The sequence below is a fragment of the Echinops telfairi genome, unplaced genomic scaffold, assembly GCF_000313985.2.
Source record: "Echinops telfairi isolate 266 unplaced genomic scaffold, ASM31398v2 ScPeMD7_70;HRSCAF=299, whole genome shotgun sequence".
NCBI classification, from domain to species: domain Eukaryota; kingdom Metazoa; phylum Chordata; class Mammalia; order Afrosoricida; family Tenrecidae; genus Echinops; species Echinops telfairi.
The window spans coordinates 609,389-632,879 of record NW_022103968.1 but is presented as its reverse complement, the minus strand read 5'-3'; the positions used below and the strand labels follow the sequence as shown (position 1 = coordinate 632,879).

Here is a 23,491-nt window from a genome sequence, read left to right as displayed (position 1 = left end):
GGGGGTGCTTCCTATAGTCTGGGTCTCCAGTTTGCTGGAGCAGACACTGACCTGGAACTGGCTGGAGGGGGTGGGGGGCACCACCTACTGCTCCTACCTCATCTGTACTGCCCTCTGCAGCAGCCAGGCTGGGGGGAGGGCGGTCAGGGGGCACTGCCAAAGCCATGGCATGTGGGGCTGAGGGAGTGATGCCCTCAGGGTTTCAAGGCCCAGGAGACTTTCACGCCCATCTCATGAGGGTGCCGGGGGCGGGCCATGGGGGCCTAGTCCCTACAGCTGCGCACCTGTTCATCCACGCCCAGCCGGGGTCCAATCTGCTGCTGTGCCAGCTGCTTGGCCTTCACCCAGGTTGCGATGAGCTGCTGCCTGGTGTGGGTGGGCACCTGGTCTTCAGGCACACTTCCGTTGGTCAGGCTCAGGGCAAACTCACAGACCTGGGGGACCAAGCCCTGAGAAGCTGCACCAGCTGCCAGTCTCCCAGAGCTGCCAGTCTGCCAGAGCTGCCATGGCCCCCAGGCTCTGCAGCCAGACCTGTGGGTGACACACTAGGGCCTGTGCTTCCTCCAAGCCAACCTCTCACCCGGAGGTTGTAGATCAGCGTGCTCCTTTTCAGCAGCTATGACAAGATCACACACTCCCTTCTTATAGTCCATTCAGACACACAGCCGGGGACCCCCTAGGACCCAGTGGACCTGTTCTTCTTTACAGCAGACAACCTCATCTTTCTTCCAGGAAGCAGTTGGTGGGTTTGAACTAGGGACCTTGTGGCTAGCAGCCCACTAAGGGTCCTTCAACTGCTATCTTTCCTTCCTCTGAAGCCCCCTGGATTGGGGGTACACTTCAGAGTGAAGGCCCTGCCAGGCCATCCTGTCCAAAGGGGCCTTGTTCTTTGTGCCATCTTTGGTCTCATCCTTCATCCAGTGCTGATCCCTCTCCTATGGGCAACTGAGCCGGAGCCTGGCACCCAATCCTCTGCCTGCTTGACCCCGCCCACCGGCCCCCACCCCCCCAGCGCCCCCACCCCCCACACCTCCAGTGCCGTCTTGATCTCTGAGATGGCCCCCGAGTCCAGCGCCCCGTGCGGCTGCGTCCCCCGCATTAGTTTCCGGAACTTCTCCGTGGTCTGGGCAGGGATCCAGCTGAGAATCAGGCCCCGTGCCAGAGCGTTGCAGATCCCCACCAGGCTGACCGCGTCTCTGCAGAAGGGAGCGCCAGTTCGTCGGAGGCCGCTCGACCCGGCACCGGCTGTGTGCTCCGACGCTATGGGGCCTCCGGACTCCCCTCTCAAGGACTGTGACATCGTCCCACATGGGCTACGTGCCTGTGTCCCCGGCAGGAGGCCCCCACTGCCCCACTGGGCAACCCCGGGGCTGTTAGTTTAGCGGTGTCTTCGGTCTTTCCTCCCGGCATCAGGCCAAGCCCAAGGTCCACTCCAACCCCGAGGCCCCCCAACCCCTCTCTCGAATCGACTCCACCCACTGGCCCTGGCTTCCAGCCCCGCCGGCCGGCCCACCCGAGGCTCCGCCCACCCCTCCCCAGCCCAGCCCGCACAGGCGCAGCCCTGGAGGGCGGCGTGCCCAGCTGCTCAGCAGGGTTTGCAGCGCGCCCACCAGCTCCCTCTGGCGGCCGGCGGTGATGAGGTGGCGGTTGTGGTTGAGCACGTAGACCACTGCGTTCTGCACGATCCACGCCTCGCCGATCTCCTGCCCAATCTCGGCGGAGCGCAGCCAGTTGCTCATGGCGTACTGCGACAGGCTCTCGATCCAGTTGCTGCGTGCACAGGCCCCGAGGGTCCCACACGGGGGCTGAGCTGACCGGGAGCCTCTGCCCTCACCCTACCACTCCCGGACCACTGCGCGGCTGGGCTGAACTGGGGTGTCTATGGGTGTTGGGCAAGCAGTGGTCAGTCACGGGCCACACGGGGCCCAGACGGACCCCGCCCAGGTCCCCACCGCCTCTGCAACCTGTCCTTCCGTCTGAGCTGACCGAAGTGTGCAGGTCGCACTGTGCTGGGCACCTGTGAGCCACCGGCTAAGGTGCGGCCCTACCTGTACGTGACCCACTCTGCATTCTCGTCGGGCACTGTGGCCTGGTAGCCGGCTGAGTGCTGGCTGGTGTCTTCAGGAGGGATGGGGAGGTCATTGAGCTGGACCCCCTCAGACCTCAGCAGATGGACTGTTGCCTGGGGAGCAAGCAAGCCCCTGAGAGCTGGCCCCTCACTGGCTGCCACCTGGTCCCTCTCTCCTCAGACACAGGTAGGCAGTGTGCAAACACCCATCCATATAGGCGAGGAGGCCACAGTGCACCCAGAACACAGTCCCTCACAGCCTCGTCCCTTACTGTTTGTCCTTCACCCATCCATCACGCTCACTGGTCAGCCACATGGGGTCTCCACAAGCGAGCTACCCACTTTCTTGTCCAGTGAGCATAGCCTCTCACGTCATCAAATGCCAGCTCCCGCCATCTCTTAGTGTGCACTGCGCTGCCTGGTCCACGGCCCTCGGGGTGGCCGGAGCGGCCTTGCTGCCTATCCTCACTGGCGTCCTGTCACCACAGTCAGGGTCCTGCCTGCTCAGGAGTCGCTGCCACGCTGTGTCCCCCCACACGGAGGGACGCACGTCTGAAGGGTGCTCAGGGCTGACACCAGGAGCTCTCTGGCCCCTGCACGAGGACACACGAGGGGACGGGAGCGGGACCCGGAGGGCATGCAGACGATGCCCGCCCGCACGTACCTCGGCATTGATGAAGCCCACCTCGGCGAACTTTCGCAGCAGCTTGGGCATATCCTGCCGCTGCAGGCTGAGCCCCGGCGGCCCCCCGCTGCCGTGCACAGCCTTGTCCTGGGCACGCTTCTTCTTCCCTGAGGGACACCGAGTGACTGTCAGAGAAGCCTCCGGGCTACCCAGACATCGGGAGGGGCCACTCCTGGAGCGAGACAAGACCCACCCACCCACCCCCAACCTCCCACCCCCCGCCGGCTTGGGCTGTCTGCTCCACGTTCACCCCACGGAGGTTGCCCTGCCCACCAGCCTGTCCCAGCAGGGAGCCTGGGCCTTCGAGACAGCCACTCCAAGCAGAGCCTGCTCCTCCCTGGTCCCTGCAGGCTCCTCACCCCACACAGGCACGCCTTGGGAGGGAGTCCAGCCCCATTCGCTACCCCCTCTCCTGCCAGAGCCCCGAAATGAGGTCACAGAACCGGTCCTCAGGACCAGAGCAGGGGCCGGGAAAGTCCATGTCCGAGAGGAGTCTGCAATGATGCCTGGACCTTTTACACTTGAAGGTGCCCCGCCCCTCGAGTTCAGAGACATGGCCCTGTCCTGGAGACCTGCTGTAAGTCTGCCTGGGGCCGGGGTCGGGGGCCAGCATGGACCACCTGGCCATGTCTATGTGCCCCCCCCCCCACGCCACGCCACGTGTACCTCGCTTGAGCCGGATGGGCTTCTTGGCCTTCATGTAGTCGTAGAGCAGGCAGAAGCGGCTGGCGGCCCTGCACACGTCCCAGACACCCTGCTTCCTCGCCACTTTGGCCAGGTCTGCCCAGATCTGGATCCTGTGCCCAGGCCCAGCCAGGAGAGAGGCACAGGGCCAGGTAAACTGGGCGCAAGGGGCAGTGGGGGTCTGCCCCTGGTGGCGGGGACAGTGGGGCAACAGGGGTGGGGGGCTACCCCATAGGACATGGGCATGGAGAGTAGGGGCAGAGGCCTCTGGGGAAGGCACAAACAAGTGGGGGCTGGGGGTCACCCAACGGGGCTGTGGGGGTGAGTTGGGGGCAGCACCCTGGGGGGCACAGGGTGAATGGGGATGAGGGCCTTCATGTGGGCATGGGTGAGTAGGGTTGGGGGGTGAGTGGGGGTGTGGGTTGAATAGGGGGCAGTGCTGCCGCAGCATGCACACCTCTCCTGGTCGTTTTCACTGCCCAGTCTCCGGAGGTGCCCGGCCGCCTTGTCCACGCTGACAATGAAGTGTCGCGCTTTGGCAAAGAGGCCGGAGAAGCGGCTCTTGCTTTTCCCCAGGGAGACTGCAGGAAGAGGGTCAGTGGAGGCAGGCCGTGAGCCTGGGGAGCACCTGGGAACCTCTCATCCACGGTGGGGGCCACGTGAGTGGGGGGCTCTGTGACTATGAGGACCCCGTGACTTGGGGGGCAGGAATCATGTGACCTCAGGGCCGTGGGAGTGGAGAGCTATGTGAATCCGGGGTCCTGTGGCCCCATGATCTGGCCGTGAGGGCTGACAGGTTCCCGCTGGCCTCCATGGGCAGCCCCTGGTGGCCTCGCCCCTGCTGCCCTCAGTGCCCTCTGTTCCACGCCCACCTTTGGCCTCGTTCTCACTGTTGAGCACAATCTGGAAGGCGTCGGGCGCCAGGGCCAGGCCTGCGTTCACCAGGAGGGCCCGCTTCTTCCGGACGCTGTCCTTGGGCATGACCTTCTTCGCCTGTGGGGCAAGGTGCTGGGGCCCTTCTTCCACTGCTGCCAGACAGGCGCGGGCCCGAGCCCCAGACAAGGAGCCTTCCTCCCACTCCACACTGTCCCCACTCCCCCGGGGACATGTGTCCACCTCTTCCTGCTGCACCGCCACCCCAGGTCCACCCCCCTGCTCCCTTTACTGCCCAGATCCCTCCAGGACCCAGCAGGCAGGCAGGGCAGGGGTCTATGCCCTTCGTCCCTGCTCCCCCTCCTCACTAACCCAGTTCCCCAGGACCTACAGCTCCCCCCTCCCCTGTTGCCCCTTTCCCCAACCCTTCGCTCCCCTGGCTCCCCAGCACCGGGTGGGCACCTGCTCGATGGCCATGATGGCCCTGTCCTCCGCGCGCTCAGGCTGCTGGTAGAGCAGGGTGCAGAGGTGCAGACGGTTGGCATCCATGTGAAGCCGGTCCTGGTAGAGGCCCAGGCTGTCCAGGCGCTGGGCCTTCTGCAGCTGCTCCAGCGCGGGCTCCAGGCGGTCCTCGTCCTCCTCCAGGTGGGCCAGTTCCATGTGCACCTGGCAGCGCAGCAGCACCCACAGGCTGCGGGGCACAGGGGGAGGGCGGTGTGGACACAGGCTGCACGGCGTGATGGGGATGGCAGTGTGGGCACAAGCTGCAGGGCGCAGTGGGGAGGAGTATGGTGGGGACAGTGTGTGTGGCATGGGGGGTACGGTGAGGAAGGGTATGGTGTAGGGGGTGCCCTATCCCATCTCCCCACCCTGGACTGCCTTCCCCTCTGTTCCCCACATCGGTGGCTGTGCTTGCCTGGCAGGTTCCCCGGCTCTGTGCTGTGCCTTAGTCCCACCTCGGTCTCCCCCAACCTGAGAGGCTTGACAGGGAGGCACATGGAACAGGTGCCCGCCCACAGACCCACCAGGCTGGAGCGCCTGGTACAGGGGCGGCCACTACCAACCAGAATTTGATCCAATGAAACTCGGTGTAGGTATGGGTGTAGACATTGGTGTGGATGGAGGTGTAGGTATAGATGTAGGTGCAAGTATAGATGAAGGTCAGGATGGAGGCATAGGCATAGGTGAAGACAAAGGTGTGGGGGTAGATGCAGGTGTGAGTATAGATGTAGGTGTGGGGGTAGACGTAGGTGTGAGTGTAGATGTAGGTGTGGGTATAGCTGTAGGTATGGTGTAGACGTGGTATAGATGTAGGTATATGTGATAGTTAAGGTTTATTGTGCCAACCTGGCTGATAAACACATGTGGGATTAATTGAAGGGCGGAGGGCTAAATGGCTTGGTGAGCCTCGCCTTTCTTGTTTTCTGGTCTCTTGCTCTCTGAGGGTTAGAGCAGTGTGCTGGTGCCGTAGCTAGTTCTTTGCTTCAGCTGGCAAGACTCACTTCCTGCGAGACATCCCTGAGGAGCAGAAGCCGCATGGACCTACCCTGATGCAGCCCTGGGTGCTGGAGAACCGCATGGAGACCCGGCCAGCACTGAGATACTTACTCCCTGATTCGGCTTTCCTCCTGCAGTCTGCTTCATAGTGTGTGTTTTGTGAGATTGAGGAGAACTTTGTAGATCGATTTTGGACATATGGGCTAATCCCAACCCAACTGGACTGGGTTGGGATGCTTAATGTACAATTACCCTTTATATAAAACTCTCTCTTATAAAATGAGTGTTTATTAATTTTGTTTTTCTAGTCTACCCAGACTAACACAGTGTAGAAGTAGACATAGGTGTGGGTGTAGATGTATCCGTGGTCGCAGGTGTGGGTCTCAGTACAGACAGGTGTAGAAGACAATGGAGAGGCGGGCGTAGGCTGCCCCCCAGCAGCAGGAAGCAGACCCGAGAACACCACTGGGCTATGTCCCTCTCAGGGTGTCTTTAGGGCCTGACCGGGAGCAGGCTCAGGGCCTCTGGCCTCCCACAGACTCCCCTTTGTCAGACAGCAGGGTGAGCTCCGTGGCAGCCAGGGCTCTTCTGCCCGTGGCCTGTAGTGGCACACAGGTGCCTACCTGTCCATCTTCTCCAGGACCTCAGCGATGCTGGCCAGGGCCCTGCGCAGGTGGTGGCGCAGGTTGTGCTGGAGCATGGGGAGGCAGACGTTCCACAGCGTGGTGCACACCACGTGGATGACGTTGGGGTCTCCCAGGTGCTGGGCACGCTGCAGCACCACCTCCAGCTGCTGGATGATGTGAAGCTGGTTCTGGGAAGAGCAGAGCATCACGTGGGGCCCGTGGGGCAAGAGACTGTTCCCCACCGGGCACACGGGGCAGGGACAGCTGGTGGGCTCAGGAGACGCTCGCCAGCACAGAGCTGGGCCCCCCACCCCCACCCCCCATGTAGTTTCCCTGGCCCTGTCCTGGGTTTCCCAGAACCACTGTCTCCCGGGAAATGAACCACCATTTGGGCTGCTAACTGCAAGATCAGCAGCTCAAAACCACCAGCTACTCAGCCAGAGACAGGCTTCTGGCTCCCGCCACAGTAGGCTCAGAAGCCCAAGGGGGCAGATCTACGCTGTCCTAAAGGGTCACGGTGGGTCGGCACGGACTCGATGGCTGTGGGTCTGCTTTTGGGTTTTGGCTGCACCCCTATCTCCCACTGTCACTGGGGCAGGGTGCCTGGGACGTGTGGGGTTAAGGGTTCTTCCTGTGACCCCCACACTCACACTCAGCCCCTTCACACTCCCCTCCACCTGCGGGACCCTGGACCTTCTTCCATGCCACTGGCTGGCCCTGGTGGCTCCTGGTGCCCCCCCCACACAGGGGGGGAACTGAGGCCCCAGAACTGCCCTTGACCTTGAGCCAGGCCCAGGTCAGTAATCAGAGAGGAGGCCTGGGGGGGGGGGGGGGGAGGGGATGCGCTCACCTCCACAGCCCCTCGGGCATAGACTTCCATCTTACTCTCCAGCTTGAAGGCTTCAAACTCACACTCCAGGCACTCGACCTCCATTAGCCTCCCAGGCTCCTGTCGGACACAACACTCCTCAGCCACTGTGGGGAGCTCACTCGGGTGCAGGCAGGCCTTCAAAGCCAAGCCAGGGCACCTCCTGCCCGGGAACACCCCAGCCCACGACACGGGCACAACGCTGATGGGCCTCTGAGACTCCCCGTGAACATTTCCCCAACTCTCCCTGCCAGCCTGGTAGCACCGTGCAGACACGGACACATCCATGCGCGGGCAGAAGGGGGGCCCCTGCGCCCGAGTCCGAGGCTCCCTGAGAGACCGGTGGGGGAGCTCTGTGGTTAAAAAAGGCGTTTGCATCTGCCAAATGACAGCCTTCATGTGCTGATGGGCGGCGGGTCTCCTGGTAACAGCTTTGTTGAAGTTTAAGTGATGACAACAAACTGCACACAGTTAAATGTGCCAGTCATGGTGTCTCAGACAACACCCGGGGGCAGACCCAGAACTGTCGCCACAATTCACACACAGCGTCCTGATGCACCTGGGCCCCTGCTGTCCAGCCTGCTGCCCTCCCCACCCCGGGCAGCAGCCCACCTGCTCACAGGAGCTAGAGTTCTGTGGGCACATTGTTCAGACCTCGTGGGGAGGAATCCATCCCATGAACTTGGTCTGCTAGCCCCTTCCTCTCCCATGTGCCCCTCGATGGCTCCCTGGTTGTGTCGGGGGGCCGGCCCGTCAGCCCCTTCCTCTCGCATCAACACTGCGGCCCACTGGCCCCCAGGATGTGGCTGCCCGGGCAGTGAAGTGGGGAGCAGCTGTGTGACACGGTCAGCCGTGTGCAGTGACCCCTGTAGACGCTGCAGAGCATGGCCTCAGGGAGATGGGCACCCAGGGCAGGTGTCCTCATGTGCCACAGTGGGCGTGGCGTGGCCGTACCAGCTCCTCCATCTTCTTCAGGTCTGAGATGCAGCCGGAAGCAACCTCCTCGGACCTCAGGCTCAGGGACAGCCGCGCCAGCTCAAACAGCAGGAGGATCCTGGGGCAGAGAAGCAGTCGGAGTCCCGCGGTGACAGGGACATGCCAGTCACACACGGTCCCATGAGACAGGCGGGCGGTCCGCGAGGGACCGTCCAGGAAGCAGGATGCAGGGGCAGGACGGCGTCCTTGACATCACAGGAAGGGGGGTCGCTGGCACAGCTGGGGCAGGGGGGCTGGGCCAAGCCATTTCCCCAGGTGACCCCGGCCCTCCGGCCTTGGGGTGGCCGTCCTGGAGCCTCGCGTGTACTGATGCTGGACTGGAGGAAGCAAAGCCAGCCTGCGCCAAGGGCGCTGTTTCCTGTCTGCCAGTCGGAGTTCAGGTGCAGGCAGAGGCCGGGGTGCACGCTGCCCCCCACACACAGGAGCTGGGCAGGGCGGGGGGCATGGGGGTGAGGAAGGACCTCTATCTCTGACTCTAAACCTGGCCCCTCCCTTGCAGGTCAGCCAGGTGCCAATCACGCACACCACCCCACTCCCCCTGCCCTCATTTACAGGAAGAGCTCCCAGAGCAGTAACCCTATCACACGTGGAGAGACGGGCTACAGAGGGCAGCTGTGGCCATGCCCGTCTGCACTGAGCGCACGCAGGAGGCAGGCTGGTGGCCGGGCAGGGACAGGAGGCCTTGGGGCATAGCAGAGACAGAGGAGGGCGTGCTCAAGAGGCCATGCTTGAGTCAGGTGCGCCTTAGTCCCCCAGGGGACGTCCTTGCTCTTAAACACATGCTCAGAGGCCCGGTGCTATGCGTCACTAAGACCACTAAGCAGAAGGCAGACGGAAGCCCAGCCAGGCTGCTGTTAGACTGGATGGGGGGTGGCGAGGAATAGCGTCTCATGTGCTGCGACAGGTCATCAGGAGAGAGCAGTCCTTGGGGAAGGCAGGTGTCACGCAGGCTAAAGTGGAGGGGCTGTGGAACGAACAAGACCGTGGCCCGGATGCACCGAGCCGGGCTGCAACAATGGGCGCAGTGCAGGAACCCGTGAGGACGGTCAGAGCAGGCTGGTGCTCACAGGCCGAGGATCACGCACAGAGCTACCCACGTAGCCCACGCTACAGAGCTACACCGGGAAAAGATAAATAAACCAAAGTGTCGCTGGAAGCCAGGCCCCTCCGTTCTCTGCAAGAGGCAGTCACCACTCGTTTCTGTGGGAGTTTTCATGCCCAGACCCCAAACCACCTGCCCAAGGACCCCACATAAGCCTGGTGCTCACAGGCAGGCAAGGCTGTCCCTGCTGGGGGCGGGGGCAGGGCAGGGGAGCGGGGAGCCAGGCTCAATCCTCCCGGGATTCCTTGCAGCTCAAGGAAACCCGTCTTCCTGCGGCCTTTCCTAAGCTGCTCGACTTTCGACTTGCGCAAAGTGAGAGGGACTGATGCCGACCCACAGCACCATGGACGGAGGAGATTGCCACGGCTTTCCTTACAGGAGCGGTCAGCCCAGGGCGGGCCGGTGGACCAGCACTGCTGCCCTTCCAGGATGGGCACTGTGCGCACGGCTGCCCTGCCTGTGTGTGCAGACTGTGGGGGGGGGGCGGGTCATCATGACCCCCCTTCTCACTTCACATTTTGCACAGGGTTTGCAGGTGTGAAATCCACTCACTTCTCCTCCCGGATCAAAGGGAGGCGATGGTGGTTGGACGACCCCAGGCGCCTGTGGATGGCCTTCAGGGTGGAGGGGGCATCCTCAGGCAATTCGTTTTTCTCCCATTTCCTAGAGCAGGAGAACATTAGAAATGTGCTCCGATCACACTCACACTCTGCCCCTCACACTCACACTGTGTGCCCTCACACACTCTCACAGTGTGCGCTCACACTAACACTCACACCAGGTGCCCTCACACACACACACACTGTGTGCCCTCACACTCACTGCCCCCTCACACTGTGTGCCCTCACACACACTCTGCCCCTCACACTCACACTGTGTGCCCTCACACTCACACACTGTGTCCCCTCACACTCACACTCAGCCCCCTCACACTCACATTGTGTGCTCTCAAACTCAAACTCACACCATGTACCCTCACACTCACACCGTGTCCCCTCACACTCACACTCACACTGTGTCCCCTCACACTCACACTCACTATGTCCCCTCATACTCACTCTGTCCCCTCACACTCACACCCTGCCCCCTCACACTCGCACTCACACTGTGTGCCCTCACACTCACACTCACACCGTGTGCCCTCACACTCACACCCTGCCCCCTCACACTCACACTCACACCCTGCCCCCTCACACTCACACTCACACTGTGTCCCCATCACATGCACGCTCACCCGTGCACACCCCTCCGGCTGAGCTCCTAGAATCCCCTGCTCCCTCTCCCTCGTTTCCTATGACCACGCAGGTCTCTGCCATCTCTCCTCCTGCTGTCCGCCTTGCCTCTGCCACTTTGCCACCTCCCCCTTCTCCTCCTCCCACCACCAGATCTTCCTCAGGACAGCTCCGGGGCCCCTTCTGCCTCCCCGCTCCCTGTGCTCCCTCTGCAGACAGGAGGGGGCAGGGCAGGGCTGAGTTCCTGTGCCCTGTCTGACCACAGGAGTTCTCCCCCACTGCCCCTGAGACCCCGCCTCCCCCCACAGGGCTGCCCCTCCCAGGCGACTTACGCTTTCAGCATGTTCATGTAGAAAGAGACAGTCAAACTACTGGAAGACTTCATTTCTTCTCGTAAATGAGACTCGTCCATTAATTCATAACGGACCTACCATAAAAGGGGTCCAAATGTTAATTGGGGCAAACAAATAATTAGCTCTATTCCATTTCCCACAAACCTCTGAAAGCCCCTGGTGCCCAGTTTAAAGTTAGCATTCCTCGTTCGCAAGTCTCCTGCCACCATGCTCCCCACCGGGCGCCTCGATGGAAGCTGAGCCAGTCCTCGGCAAACCCGGTCTGTGGTCTTACTGACACCTTTGCACCTCCGTCCACCTCCTTTCACTCAGCACGGCCACAGAGGCAGCCATGCAGAGTGACAACGGAGGAGAAATGTTCCATGTTGTTTTCAAAGTGTCAGGGTTAAGCTGAGCATGTCCCCACATCGTAGAGAGGGGATTCCTTTTCAACATGTTTGCAAGGGCAAGTCCATTTGTGTTGCTACAAAATCTTAGAAGGCTTTATTAGACAAAACTATCATAATGTGGAAAAAAATAACTACATAATGTGAAGCTGGTACTCCTGCGCTGACCCTCCATCTGTATCTGCCCACCTGTGAAGGGGACACTCCGCAGGGCCGGTCCTCCCGCACACCAACTCCTACCACCTCAGGGCCACCGTGGGCGCCCTCCACTCGCTCAGCCTTCTTTTTTCCCAATGTCCTCTGAGTTTGGGTGACAGAAAGAAGTCTACAGGGGCGGTGCCAGGCTGCCGGTGGGGGGGCCAGGTTTCTCAGCGACTTGCGCATAGGACGGTCCTTGCTGGCTGCTAGGCTTCACCGGTGCCTTGCGTGGTGGGAAAAGACACTAACTGCTCAGCGCCCTCTGTTTGGCCTTCTTCCTGCCAGTGCAGTCTTCCACTTCCTTGACACTCTCGCATCAAGATCAGTCCTCGTGACCACCCTGTGTCCCCCAGGAAACCGACCAATTGCTCAACTGTGACCCCCAGAACCTCCGTGACCTCTGACTGAATCTGCACCCAGAACCCATCATAACCTCTGACTGAATCTGCGTGGCTTGATAAGGCCCAGCAGGCCCTGCTCTCAGGGCCCTGAGGGCCAATCCAAGCCTCAGCCTAGTGATGGTTCGTCCCATTAAACCATCTTCATTAGCTTTGACCGCGCTTAAATGACCGATGGAAAGACCAGGCTTCCGGCTCCCACCAAGCTGAAAGCTCGCTGAGGCCAAGGCCTCTGCTTGCAGCCTGTGAGGCCTGAGTCCACGGGGTCCCCATGTGGGTCCATCCTGCGGGCTTCCTGCGCCAGTCTGGACGTGGCCACAGCCCCTCGTTCCCGGTGGTCGATGGGCTTCCTGTGTTGTCTCGTCTCTGAGGTCTTCCTGACCTTCCTTCAAACCCTGGATCTAAAAGCGGATGTTTGCTGGGGACAGCACTCCTATGGCCTTGCTGTGCAAAGCTCCAGTGATTTGGGAGAACATCACCTGAACTTCGTTTAAACTTTGGTATTAGCCCTGACCTCAAAATTATACACACACCATCAAGTAGAGTGTGGGCTTTTTTCCCCAGCTGCCCCGATGAGACAGGGACGGGTGCACCCCTGAGAGCCGGCAGCAGAGGCAGGTTGCAGGGCATATGAGTGGGAACCCCAGCAGCATGGCTTGCCGACTCACCTTGGCCCCTGTGGGTTGTGTGTGCCTGTTTGATGTCTGGTTGGATCAATCTACTGAGGGGTTTGTGTGTTTCTACGTGTGGTTTCTGAACCTTGGTAGGTTTATTGTGCCAACCTAGCCAATAGGAACACGTGGGATTAATAAGGTCACAGTTGGATTGGAGGGCAAAGAGATCAATGGCTCGGCAAGCCCCGTCCCTCCCTCTCTTGCTCTCTGGTGATTGGACCAACGTGCAGCTGCTTTAGCTAGTTCTCTGTCTCAACTTGTGAGCTACACTACCTGTGGGACAACCAACCTGTGGATCGTGTGGCTAGAGCCTGAAGTTCCTTCGAGACCTGCTTCGTCACACTGCTGGTGTGTACATCACTTGAGCTTGGGACTGTTGGATCCTGTCGGCTTGCTGTCTATTGGTGACCCACCCTGCTGTTTGCTGCTTGTGGCTGCACTACCTGCACTGCTCTAGGGAAGACTCAGCTGTCTGCGTCCTTGACCTTGGACCCGGCAGCCCTTGTGAGTTGAAAGACTTCCAGTATATTGACTGTTCCATGGAAGTGAGTTGAACTGAGCCCTCCGTACTGCTGTGTGGACCGATTAGCTGTTCTACTCCTTCGTGCTGTATATATCTCTATCTCTCTTTACATATAGAATCCTAAGCATCCCGGTTTTGTTTCTCTAGAGAACCCTGTCTATCACACTGGTGTACAAATGCAGAATTGTGCACGTTTCCCGCAGGCCACTTTACCATGATGGAGAACATCTGCCGGTACCTCTGCGGCACGTTCACCTTGATGAAGGGGGCCGCGGTGGCGCAGAACTTGGCAGCGTGCTCGCGCCTCCCAGCGTCCAGGTAACACTCAAGCAGCTCTCTGCACAACAGGGGACCGGGGTGGGGGTGGGGATGGTCATTTTCTGCTCAAAGGCCAGTGCCTGGTTCGTTTTAACTGTCATGTTTCACGACTTCTGGAAAGATAACTCCAGAGGTTGGCCAGCCTCTTGAGCAGTAACCACAGAGCCCTTTACTGCCTGGGTCAGCTGTAGGGAAATGGGGACAGGGACAGTGAGGCAGCTACTAACCAGAAGACCCGGCGAAGGCCCACACTGCAGTAGCCCAGGGCATGAAAAAGGATCCTCTTAAAGAGTGTCTGCCTTTGTACTCCATTCCCTTTAAGGCACCCCGAACTGCCAATCCAATCGCCTGCAGAGCCTGGCTTCCAGCCTGGTGATGGAGATGTCTCTGGGATGCGTCCTCTCATTGGCCCCAAGCACGCGGCAGACTGACAGACCCCAGCCAGCAGCCAGACACCATTACACAGCTTGAGCTGCAGTCTGCTGCTGGGGCTTCTCAGCCACCGCCCCCACCCCCTGCCGCCAGCCTGGCCCTCTGCCATCAGAGTGGACATGTAGCCACTCCCCCTAGCGACAGTCCACCCACGCTCGGAACATTCACGCTCATGTGCACTTATGTCCAGTTTCTCGTGCTAAAATGTTGATGATCCCCGGGATTCTCTGAGTGGAGTTTTTAAACCAGGAGGCAGGACTAGGGACAGGGCCCGCCCCGCACGGAGCTTGTCACTGCACTGCATGAGGGCCACTGGTGCACCAGGTGCGCCCCAGGGCTAGAGCTGGCCTCTGAGTCGCACTGCAGAGCCCAGAGTAGGTCGTACCCATGCCGGTGACGTGGAGCCACCTTCTGGCCGGGGGAGCGGGGGCCAGTCTGAGAAGCAGCCCCCAGGACAAGTGGACATGCTTGCAGAGGGAGCCATGGGAACAGCAGGGAGCTCTTGCCTAGAAGGCCCACGGGGAGAGGGGGCCTTCTTAGCAGCGGGGCTGGGACGCAGAAGGCCTGAGGGGAAAGGGGACTTCTGGCTCCCACAGGAAATGGGCTCAAAACAACTCAGCCCTAAGTGTAGGGGCAAAGACCACAAAGCCCCCCAGAGAAGCAACCTGGGAGCCAAAACCCACTAACCACAAATGGAAACAAATGAATAAATTAGACTTTATCCAAATTAAAAATCGCTTTTCAGAAAATGAGGGATGGAGAGGGAACAGTCAGTCTCAGAGTGGAAGAGTGTGTTCCCAGCACCTGACCTGCCGGCCCGGTGGACTGGTATCGAGAGAGTAGGAGGAGTATTTCAGCTCGTTAAAACAACAACAACGAGCCTAATAAAACACGAGTCAGCGCTCTGCCGAGTACATCACACAAATGGCCGACAGACACGTGCGAAGTCACTCACCACCTTCAGCCACAGAAGGGACACGGTTGGTACCTACAGAGACACCATTCTGCCCCCACTGAGCAGCCCAGAGCATGGGGCTGCGGGGTGATGGTGCTGTGGGGGCCACCCACGTCAGCATTCTCCACCTTGTGTCCCCACTGCCCACCCAAGAGAAGTGACAAGCCTTGTTCACACAGCAATCTAAACCGGGACATTTTTATCAACCGCTCTCCTAACTGCTTCCCGGTGAAAAACACCCGAAGAGTCCTTCCCCACGTGCCATGCCAGCCGGTGAGCAGGCTCTACGATGCCCGGGCAATCAGGCTGCTCGTGCACTTCCGACACATGCTCTCAGGGCCTGGGCCTGGACAGGGATGCCACGCTTGGTGAAGCAGAAAGTCTGAGAAATAGAGGAAGCCCCTGAGGGGATGGAGATGGACTAACCCCGAGGCTGCAACAGTGGGCTTGCACCTAAGCACGTGGGGATGGCGCAGCCGGGCGGAGCTTCATTCCAGGCCCATAGGGTGCCCAGCGGCACCTGGCAGCAATCCGGAATCAACAATGAGGAGCGGCAGGCAGCCACATGGGGAGCCGGCTGTGGGGTTCTCCCTGCGAGGAGATCCAGGACAAGCAGAGGGGCTGCGTGGTGAGAGGGGGGCCAGGGAGACAGTGAGTGGGTGCCGGACGCCCTCCGGCATTTGTCATTGTCCCAGTCACAGCACTGGGTGTCAAAGAGTGGTCACTGCATGCCCCTGAGTAAGCTGACCCCGTCTCAATTAAGGGTCTGTTTCTGATCTCATAAGCCCTCCATGGGAAACCACTTTTGGTTTCTTTTTCAGGGCCTGGGCCCTCCCCTCTCCCCCGCCCACCTGAGATTTCCAGACTGGACGGGCCAGTTGGGAGGTGGAGGGAGGGCTGTACTCACAGCATCAGCGTGGCCTGCCACTCTTTGTCCTCCTCCCTGGTCTGGTCTAACACCTGGACCATCTGTGAGAGGCTGGAGATGAGGTGCTGGCGGAAGCCGGGCTTTAGGAACGGCCTCACCATTTGCCAGTAGAGCACCGAAGCATTATAGACCAGGAAGTAGTACCTGCGGGCGGGGTCAGAGGGGGGCCCAGGTCACACCGGCTCCCATGACACAACTCAAAGCCCCTCATGGGAGGGAGGAGTCCCCACCCTCGCCGTCCCCAGCAGGTGACAGCAGACTAGCTGTCCCCCAGCCTCCTCCAGGGCAGCCATCACTGGTCCCATGGTCCCAGCTCTGCCCTGATTGACCCCTCCTCCCTCCCTCCCTCAGGCATCCCACAAGCTGGCCAAGGCCCCTGAAAGGACCCCAGGGAGCTCCTCCTCCCTGGGCTTCCCCGGGGTCCCCATGGTGGGGGTGACAAGACACAGCAGGGGGCGAGTGTATGTGTGACACGTTTCCACTGTGCCCAGAGAGAAGGCCGGGCATCAGCCAGAGGAAAGGTAGGGGAGGGGCCCAAGTGATAGGGGTGGGAGGGCAGGATGTGAGGGTAGGGCACAAAGAGGTGGGGCATGGAGAAGAGCCTGGAGGGAGTGACCCCCCAGCTGGGCGGGCTGGCCTTGGGACCATAGGAGCCCCTGGGGGGTCCCATCCAGGGAGTGCCTCTTTGGAGGACATCAGGGACCTGGAGGGTCCCTCCTGGCCAGCCATTAGGTGGACACGCTATGCCTATTCCCCAGGACATAGGGAGAACCCACTGGGACAAGACTGGGCAACTTGGGAGTTCTTCCCTGAGACACACTGGTGCTAAGACAGCTTTACTCCTCCCCAGTCATTGCAGAGCGGGGAGACCAGGGGCCATTGCTGGGCAGGCGTGCACACCCCCACCAAGCAGACAGCTCAGCAGAGCCAGGCTTGCCAGGGAGGGCACGCAGAAGGCAGGAGGGGCCAGGGCAGGAGGACAGTGGGCCTGGAAACCAGGAGGAAGTGGGGCGGGACAGTCATCCAAGTCAGGGAACAAAATGGGTGTGAATTGCTGATGGGAAAGCAATCTGCACGGTTAACGTCCATCTACATCAACACACAGAGCTGACCAGGGAAAAGAGGCAAGATGGCCAGACTCCTGGGCATGAGCTTTGGGCGTTCAATCGTCTCCAGGGAAGGTCATCATGCCTGGCAAAGTGGAGGGACAGCAAAGAGGAGGAAAGCCCTCAACAGTATGGGCTAGCGCAGCAGCTGTGGCCGTGGGCTCAGACAGCAACAGCTGTGAGGCCGGCAGCGCCGTCTTCTCTCGGAGTCTGACCGACCTGGTGACATCTGCCAATGCCTCAGCTAGGGGGCAGTATCGACAAGTGGAAGCCCCACCCAGAAGGACTCCACCGTCCATCCCCTACCACGGTGGTTCTAGACACAGACATGGGCCCTGGTGGGCTGGAGACTGCATAAGGCAGTCAAGAACACAGACTCCAGCCCATCACACAGAAGTGTAGGAGAGGCCAGTCACAAGCACAGTGAACACACAAGAAAGAAGGAGGACAGAGACCCGGGTGCCCCAGCAGGCAGAGCCTCGGCCCACCCCAGTTCTGAGTGTCCACAGCATTGAGGGGACTGGCCCCTGACTGACCTACCTGGGCTCCCCTTTGGCAAAGTTTATCGTCTTCATGTACTGGGTCACACAATCATCAAACTCCGCCTGAAATAGGCACCAAGCACCTGGTCACCCTGCGGGTGGCACCCAGGGCAGCCTGGCTTCCACAGCTGCTGGACAGCCTCTGGACAGGCACCTGGCTTCTCAGCTGGCTATGGACGTGGGTTTGGTAGCAAGCTTCACGTTGCTGAACATTATTCTGAAAGCTATGCAGGCAGACACATTGGGGCGCAGGGTGAGCCTTGGACAGGTCTCCTGTAGTCCCCAGGGGAAGCTCACTCAGAGGACAACAAATAGGCAGCCCTTTCCGAGTGGGAAAGAGCCCGGGGGTGCTGTGGGATGACTGCTGGCTGCAAATGAACAGCAAGGCCAGGAGTCAAACCCGCTGGCTGCTCCCAGAGAAAGGGCCGTCTGGTGCCAGGAAGACCGCCAGCCTCAGACACCCACAGGGACAGTCCTGTTCTGTCCCACAGGGTCACTGGGCGTTGGAGTGGACCTGATAGCAGTGGCCTGGCCACCAAGAACATGGCGGTGGTAGAGCCAGGACTTCTAAGTCAGATGCACAGTGGGGAGTAAGCTGGGGGACACTCCCAGGCCCCTCAACTCACCAGGTTCTCGGGGGACTTTGGGGCGCACAGCTGGGCTCGGCACAGGTGCGCACGGCCCAGAAACTGGGTGATGGGCCCCTTGACCTTGAAGTACATCTGGATGCAGTCCTGACTCATGTCCCGTTGCCCCATCTGGAATCCAGAGAGGGTCATCACAGGCCCTAGATCCCGTGTGCCACTGACCCCTGCCCACCTCCCAGGCCCCTCGCATGAGGGGTCCCAGACAGACCTTGAGCGCTTGCTCGGCACACAGGACTAGCAGGTCGGGGCTGAAGCTTTCAGTGGGGTCGAACTCGGACTTGCCCAGGTTGGCCGACTTGATCAGCTCATAAGCTTTCCACAGGGAGGCTACATCTGTGCACACGATCGGCGAGAACGGGTCACACACTGCCGCCGCCCGCATCATGGAGTTATGACAGGTGGCCCCGGGGTCAGGAGCTTGGCCCTGCCCTTAAGGAACCCCTGTGGAAACCACAGCACCCTTCCCTTCTCACCGCCTCCCATGGGTCCCTCCCGCCCCCAGAAGCGCAGAGGACTGGGATGGGGGTGGGGGTCGGGGATCCTGCGCCGTGGGAAGCGGCTCAACGTGGGTCCACGGGCGTGCTGGGGGAAAGGCGCCCAAGCCTGACCACATCCCCACCGCAGTGCGAGGCCAGCGAGCGGCTCGGGGCCGTGGCGGATTCCCCTCGGATCTCCCCGGGGCGGGGGTCGCCGTGGTCGTGGGCCCACCTTGCTGGCTGTCAGCATGGGCCAGCTGCTGGGTAATGATCAGGTCCATGGCGCTGACGCCCGGCAGCACCACCACCTACAGTTGGTCGGCGTCCTAGGCCACCAGCAAGGTAGTTGCCTAGCGACGGGAGGGACGCCGGACCTACGGGTCGGCGGCGGGGCCACACTTGGCCGGCGCGCAGTTGCCTCCGCGGGTACCTGTTCTTGGGGCTGTGCGTGGGGCGAGGACGAGATTCATCCCGAGTGGGCAACTTCCCGGAGATTGGCCTGAGGACGGAGCGTGACACTGGTTGCAAGGTGAAGGCGGTCAGAGACAGGAGGGGGGATTCAGACAAAGCCGGTCGTGCATCCCTGCCTTGGTAATGGAGTAGGGGGTGGTTATGGTGGGGGAGGGTCACCGATGGGCGTGGCATCCGGATAGGACTGGTGGGAGGAGGCCCTGCACAGGCCCGCACTCTGCCCGCAGGTACCACCACGGCGCTGCGTCTCCGCGTCGCGGTCGTCGTGGTGGGGGCACACCGCAATGATGCGGACAGCCGTAGCCCCGCTGTTTCAATGCTGGCAGCGTCACCGTGGAGGACAAGCCTCCCCCGCAAGTCTCCTAACCAAGCCAGACTGGAATAGAAGTCCAGTCAGTGACAACCCTGGACAGCAGACCACTGCAGGTGTGGGCAGGAGGGCATCGTGTTTGGGGAAGCCAAGGGTTGCCAGGCGGGAGAGACCCCTGGAGAGAGGGGTTCGCACCCCAGCTGCCAGGACGCCCCCTCCTCCCCACCATGGCCGCGATTGTGAGGATCACACTGGATCATGCAGCCTTCTCTTCTGTTGTCTCTAAGGCCCAGGACACCCGGGTTGTCTACCTCGCACTTGCACAAGTGCGTGTGTGTATACATATAAACGTCTGCATTGCTGTGCATTTGAAGCCTGAACGTCCCGTTTTTCAAAAGGAGCAGAGCACGATGCAAGCTTGAGTAGAGGAAGCTCAAGCCCTTTCACACGAGCCTGGGTACCGTCTGTGCATTCATTGAGAAAGGCCTGCTGTTCCTGCCGAGCCAGCAGCTCCGAGATGTGCCGGGTGGAAGAGTTCCCGAAATCTGGACACTAAATAGGAGAACCCAGTGCCCTAGCTGTAGGGCAGCATTGCATTTTGTTTCATCACCACGGTTGCAGCCAGGCCCACCTGCTTCTTGGCTGGCCAGAGACCCGAGGGTGGCAGTTGTGGGGTGCTGTCCCCTGCCCCCGACCATTCACTGCTCTCTCTAAATGCTCCACCCGGTTCCCCCTGGAGACACAGCCTGGGCACTAAGGAGGCAGCCCCTAAGGAACCCTGGGCAGTGGTTCCCAACCAGGCCACCTCACAAACGGCCTGTGCCCATCTGCTTGGGTCGGTGTGTCGTTGCGATGCTGGAAGGGAGACTAATGTGGATCAGGAAGGGCTTCTGAACACCAGCCAGTGACAGCAGTCTCGGGGTGGGAGTCACATGGGGCGGAGCCTCCTCTTCTCCGCTGGACTTGGGGCCAACTCAAGGGTTAACAATGGCAACCAAGGGTTCACAACCAGCTCACCCTCCCGTATTTAGCATCAGTCAGTACCCAGCATTGTCCTTGGTGTCCCCTGGGGAAGTGAGGGGCCCTAAAGGACCCAGGACCCTCCCTCATGCCCCCAGCCATCCCTGGGGGAGGGACTCTGCCTGGCAACACTGCTTGGCTTTACTCTGACCCCCTACCCTGGCTGCCTGGCTTGGTCTTAGCTGCCTCCCTCCCTGTCTTGTCCCCCACCCCACCCCCACCCCCAGGCCTGCTGGCTTTCCCTTGGCAGTCTATGCCTAGGGCCTAGACAAGTGGGGAGGGCCTGCACCCCCACAAAGGGATAGTCAGAGCCTGAGTTGACAGGGCCCGGGGAGACTCTTGCTCTCTCTGGAGGTCTGCCCCCCCCACCCCCACCTCTGCTGTGGCCCACGGATCCACAGTGGTCCAGGACCTGTGCTGGGGGCAGGTGTGTATGTACCGGAGAGAGTAAGTGTGAGAGTGTGTCTATGGGAGTAAGTACATGTGTGTGCGGTGGAGCATGCGTGTAGAGGAGGAGTGACACCTGCCTCTGAGCGGCCTCCCCTCAGAGAGGCAGGGCATCATCTTTCCCACGGGCACCTGGCCCAACTTGGCTGGCTCTCAAGGTCAGGGGACACCGGTCACCTTCCACATCCTTCCACAGGGGCTTGGGGCCGCGCAGTTCCCGGGACGGCCGCGCGAGGGCGGTGTCACCAAGCGCTGAGAAAGGCTCCGCAGGGCAGGTGGGCGGGACCAGCTGGGGCTGGGGGTGCGGGCTGAGGGGCGGGAATTCAGGGTATGGGAAGTAGGGCCACCGAGGGCAGTGAGCCCACACGGCTCCTCCCGGCAGGCCTGTCCCCAGGCTGAAATGAGTCTGCATCGAAGAAACCGTCCGTGTCACGTGACTGCTGCAGCCCTCGCTCGCCTGAACCCACCCTCAAGACTGTCCCTCAGGTGTTTGCTGGGTCCCTCCTCCCGGAGATGGAACCACTCCCCAGGCCGCCCCGCCCGGCGTTTGGCACCCTGGGGGCTGGCGCTGTCGGTGTCGGCAGGCACCCAGTGAAAACCGGAAACGTGACCCCAGCTTCGTGTCTTCTGAGGGCAAAACAGCCCCCTGAGCTGCCCGGGAAGGTTCGCCCGTGGCCCACAGGCGCTCTAAGCACGCTTAGCACCCACACTCCCAAAATCAGGCCACAACTGCGCTGATGGCCGGGGTTCCAGACGACAGAGCTCCGTGGACAGCCACCGCCTGGGGTGTGGTCCGGTCCTTTGGCCACAGCTGAGTGTCAGGACGGGGACCAACAGGCTCAGTGGCAAGGCGAGCACGCCAGCTCACCATCTGCTTAAAAACACGGAAGCAAAAAAAATAAATAAACTAAAAAAAAAAAACAAAAAACACGGAAGCTCTGCCAAGCACCGTGAAGCCGAGGGCTGAGGTTTGCCTCGCACGGTTTCACCGTAATTTAAGTCCGCGCGTGCAAACGTACGTGCGCGCATGCGTGTGAGACCTGCGCCGGGCTTGCTGGACGCTCCGCTCTCGCCCGGCCACTGTGCACCTGGCAGCCTAGGCCCACCTCCTCCGCGGCTTCTCACCAGCTTGAAGACCGCGGTCCCGGGACCCCTCTGGGAGGACGGCCCTGCGGCTGGGCGTCTCCACCGCCATGTCTGCTCCGTTTCGTGGCACGTGTCTCAGAAGAGCTTGGCGTGAGATGCCCCTGCATGCGCCCTGCCTCTCGAACGCCGTGGTTGGTGCCGCGGCGCCCGTCCGACTCACAGTGGCCAGTGCACAAACACAACACGAGGAAGCCTGCGCCCAGGGTTCTCGGCGGAGCCCACGGCCCACAGTGCAGCCGCTGGGCCAGTCCGCCTAGTCTTCATTTGCCGCCCGTGACCTCACCAAGCCAGACAGTTTTCTCCTGATAATGTGTCATAGGACAAGAGATCTCACAGCACCGGGCGGCGCTTCTCTGGGGACAGACGTTGTTCTGGCAGCCTGGGGAGCGCTTAGGATTCCTCTCCCACGCAGTAATTCTAAGGTAAGCGTGCTTCTTTTGTTTCCCACATTCATCGTCAGGTTCAAACGCATTGAGACCATCAACAAGACCCTGACTGGGGTCAGACACACCTTAGTCCTCCAAGTGACATCTTTGCCTTGAACACTTGAAGGAGGTCCTTGTGCAGCAGATTCACCCAGTGAAATACGTCCTTTGAGTTCTGAATCGCTGCTTGCATGGCACTGATTGTGGATCTGAGCACGACGAAATCTAGGACGGTTTCCACCCCTTCTCCAGGTATCTGTGGTGTTGCCTGATGGTCCAGTTTTCAGGATTGTTGTTGTCTTTACATTGAGGTCTAAAATCTTCATCAGCCTGTGCTCCAAGCCCTCCTCTCTTTCAGCAAGCAAGCAAGTTGTGTCATGAACACAACACATCCCAAATGCAATTATAACCACAGGGACCCCACAATCCCAACTCACAGAAACCCTATCTAGCGTTTCCGACCAACGCTGTAAACCTCTATGGGATAGCCACACCTTTCTCGCATGGAATAGCAGGTGGATTGGAACTGCCGACCTTATGGAGGGCAGTTCAACGCTTATCTAACAGTGCCGCCAGAGGAAAGGATTTATGACACCTATATTTGGGTATATAATTCAATCCATATGGTCTACCCGTTAGCCCCACCAAATTCATGTCTTTCTCACGAACAAAAGGCATTCACCCATCACAGCATGCCAAAAATCTTAATTACAAATCCAAAATTCATCTTCTCAATTGTCTACATCAAATATGCATGAGATTTTAGGTGTATTCCATTCTGGGACACAAACCTTTTGCTTCTGTGAGTATGTGAATCTAGACACAAAAGATCTGTTCCCAAGTAGCTTGGTGGGGCAGATGAAAGGGAGATGTTCCCATAACAACCAGGAGAGATTGGAGCCAAAGGAGGGACAATGGGCCCCAAGCAAGTTGGGAAACCCAGCAGAGCAATTTACATTCAGTCTCACGATTTGAAAAACCCTCCTTTCAGGAAAATCAAGGGAAATAGAGGAAAGAGCTGGGAGGCAAAGGGCATTTCTAGAGGTCTAGATAAAGACATGTACATATGCAAATATATTTATAGGAGGATGGGGAAATAGATCTA

At 60.1% G+C, this 23,491-nt stretch overlaps 1 protein-coding gene across 1 annotated transcript in view; it reads right to left on the bottom strand.

The window, feature by feature from the left end:
* The window catches only part of CFAP46 (cilia and flagella associated protein 46), a 60,268-nt gene extending 41,420 nt beyond the window's left edge, over positions 1 to 18,848 (bottom strand). The window contains exons 1-21 of the mRNA XM_045291371.1: positions 18,800 to 18,848; positions 18,300 to 18,424; positions 18,071 to 18,202; positions 17,443 to 17,507; positions 15,776 to 15,940; positions 13,377 to 13,500; positions 10,964 to 11,058; positions 9,952 to 10,062; positions 8,256 to 8,355; positions 7,284 to 7,382; positions 6,431 to 6,621; positions 4,773 to 5,001; positions 4,310 to 4,430; positions 3,895 to 4,018; positions 3,420 to 3,550; positions 2,733 to 2,860; positions 2,049 to 2,182; positions 1,578 to 1,770; positions 1,438 to 1,457; positions 1,031 to 1,196; positions 285 to 434 (exon numbers count right to left, since the gene is read on the bottom strand). Of these exons, the coding sequence (XP_045147306.1) occupies positions 285 to 434; positions 1,031 to 1,196; positions 1,438 to 1,457; positions 1,578 to 1,770; positions 2,049 to 2,182; positions 2,733 to 2,860; positions 3,420 to 3,550; positions 3,895 to 4,018; positions 4,310 to 4,430; positions 4,773 to 5,001; positions 6,431 to 6,621; positions 7,284 to 7,382; positions 8,256 to 8,355; positions 9,952 to 10,062; positions 10,964 to 11,058; positions 13,377 to 13,500; positions 15,776 to 15,940; positions 17,443 to 17,507; positions 18,071 to 18,202; positions 18,300 to 18,424; positions 18,800 to 18,848 (2,652 nt within the window). The remainder of the gene's footprint in view (positions 1 to 284; positions 435 to 1,030; positions 1,197 to 1,437; positions 1,458 to 1,577; positions 1,771 to 2,048; positions 2,183 to 2,732; positions 2,861 to 3,419; positions 3,551 to 3,894; positions 4,019 to 4,309; positions 4,431 to 4,772; positions 5,002 to 6,430; positions 6,622 to 7,283; positions 7,383 to 8,255; positions 8,356 to 9,951; positions 10,063 to 10,963; positions 11,059 to 13,376; positions 13,501 to 15,775; positions 15,941 to 17,442; positions 17,508 to 18,070; positions 18,203 to 18,299; positions 18,425 to 18,799) is intronic.
* Between the last annotated feature and the right edge of the window lie 4,643 nt (positions 18,849 to 23,491).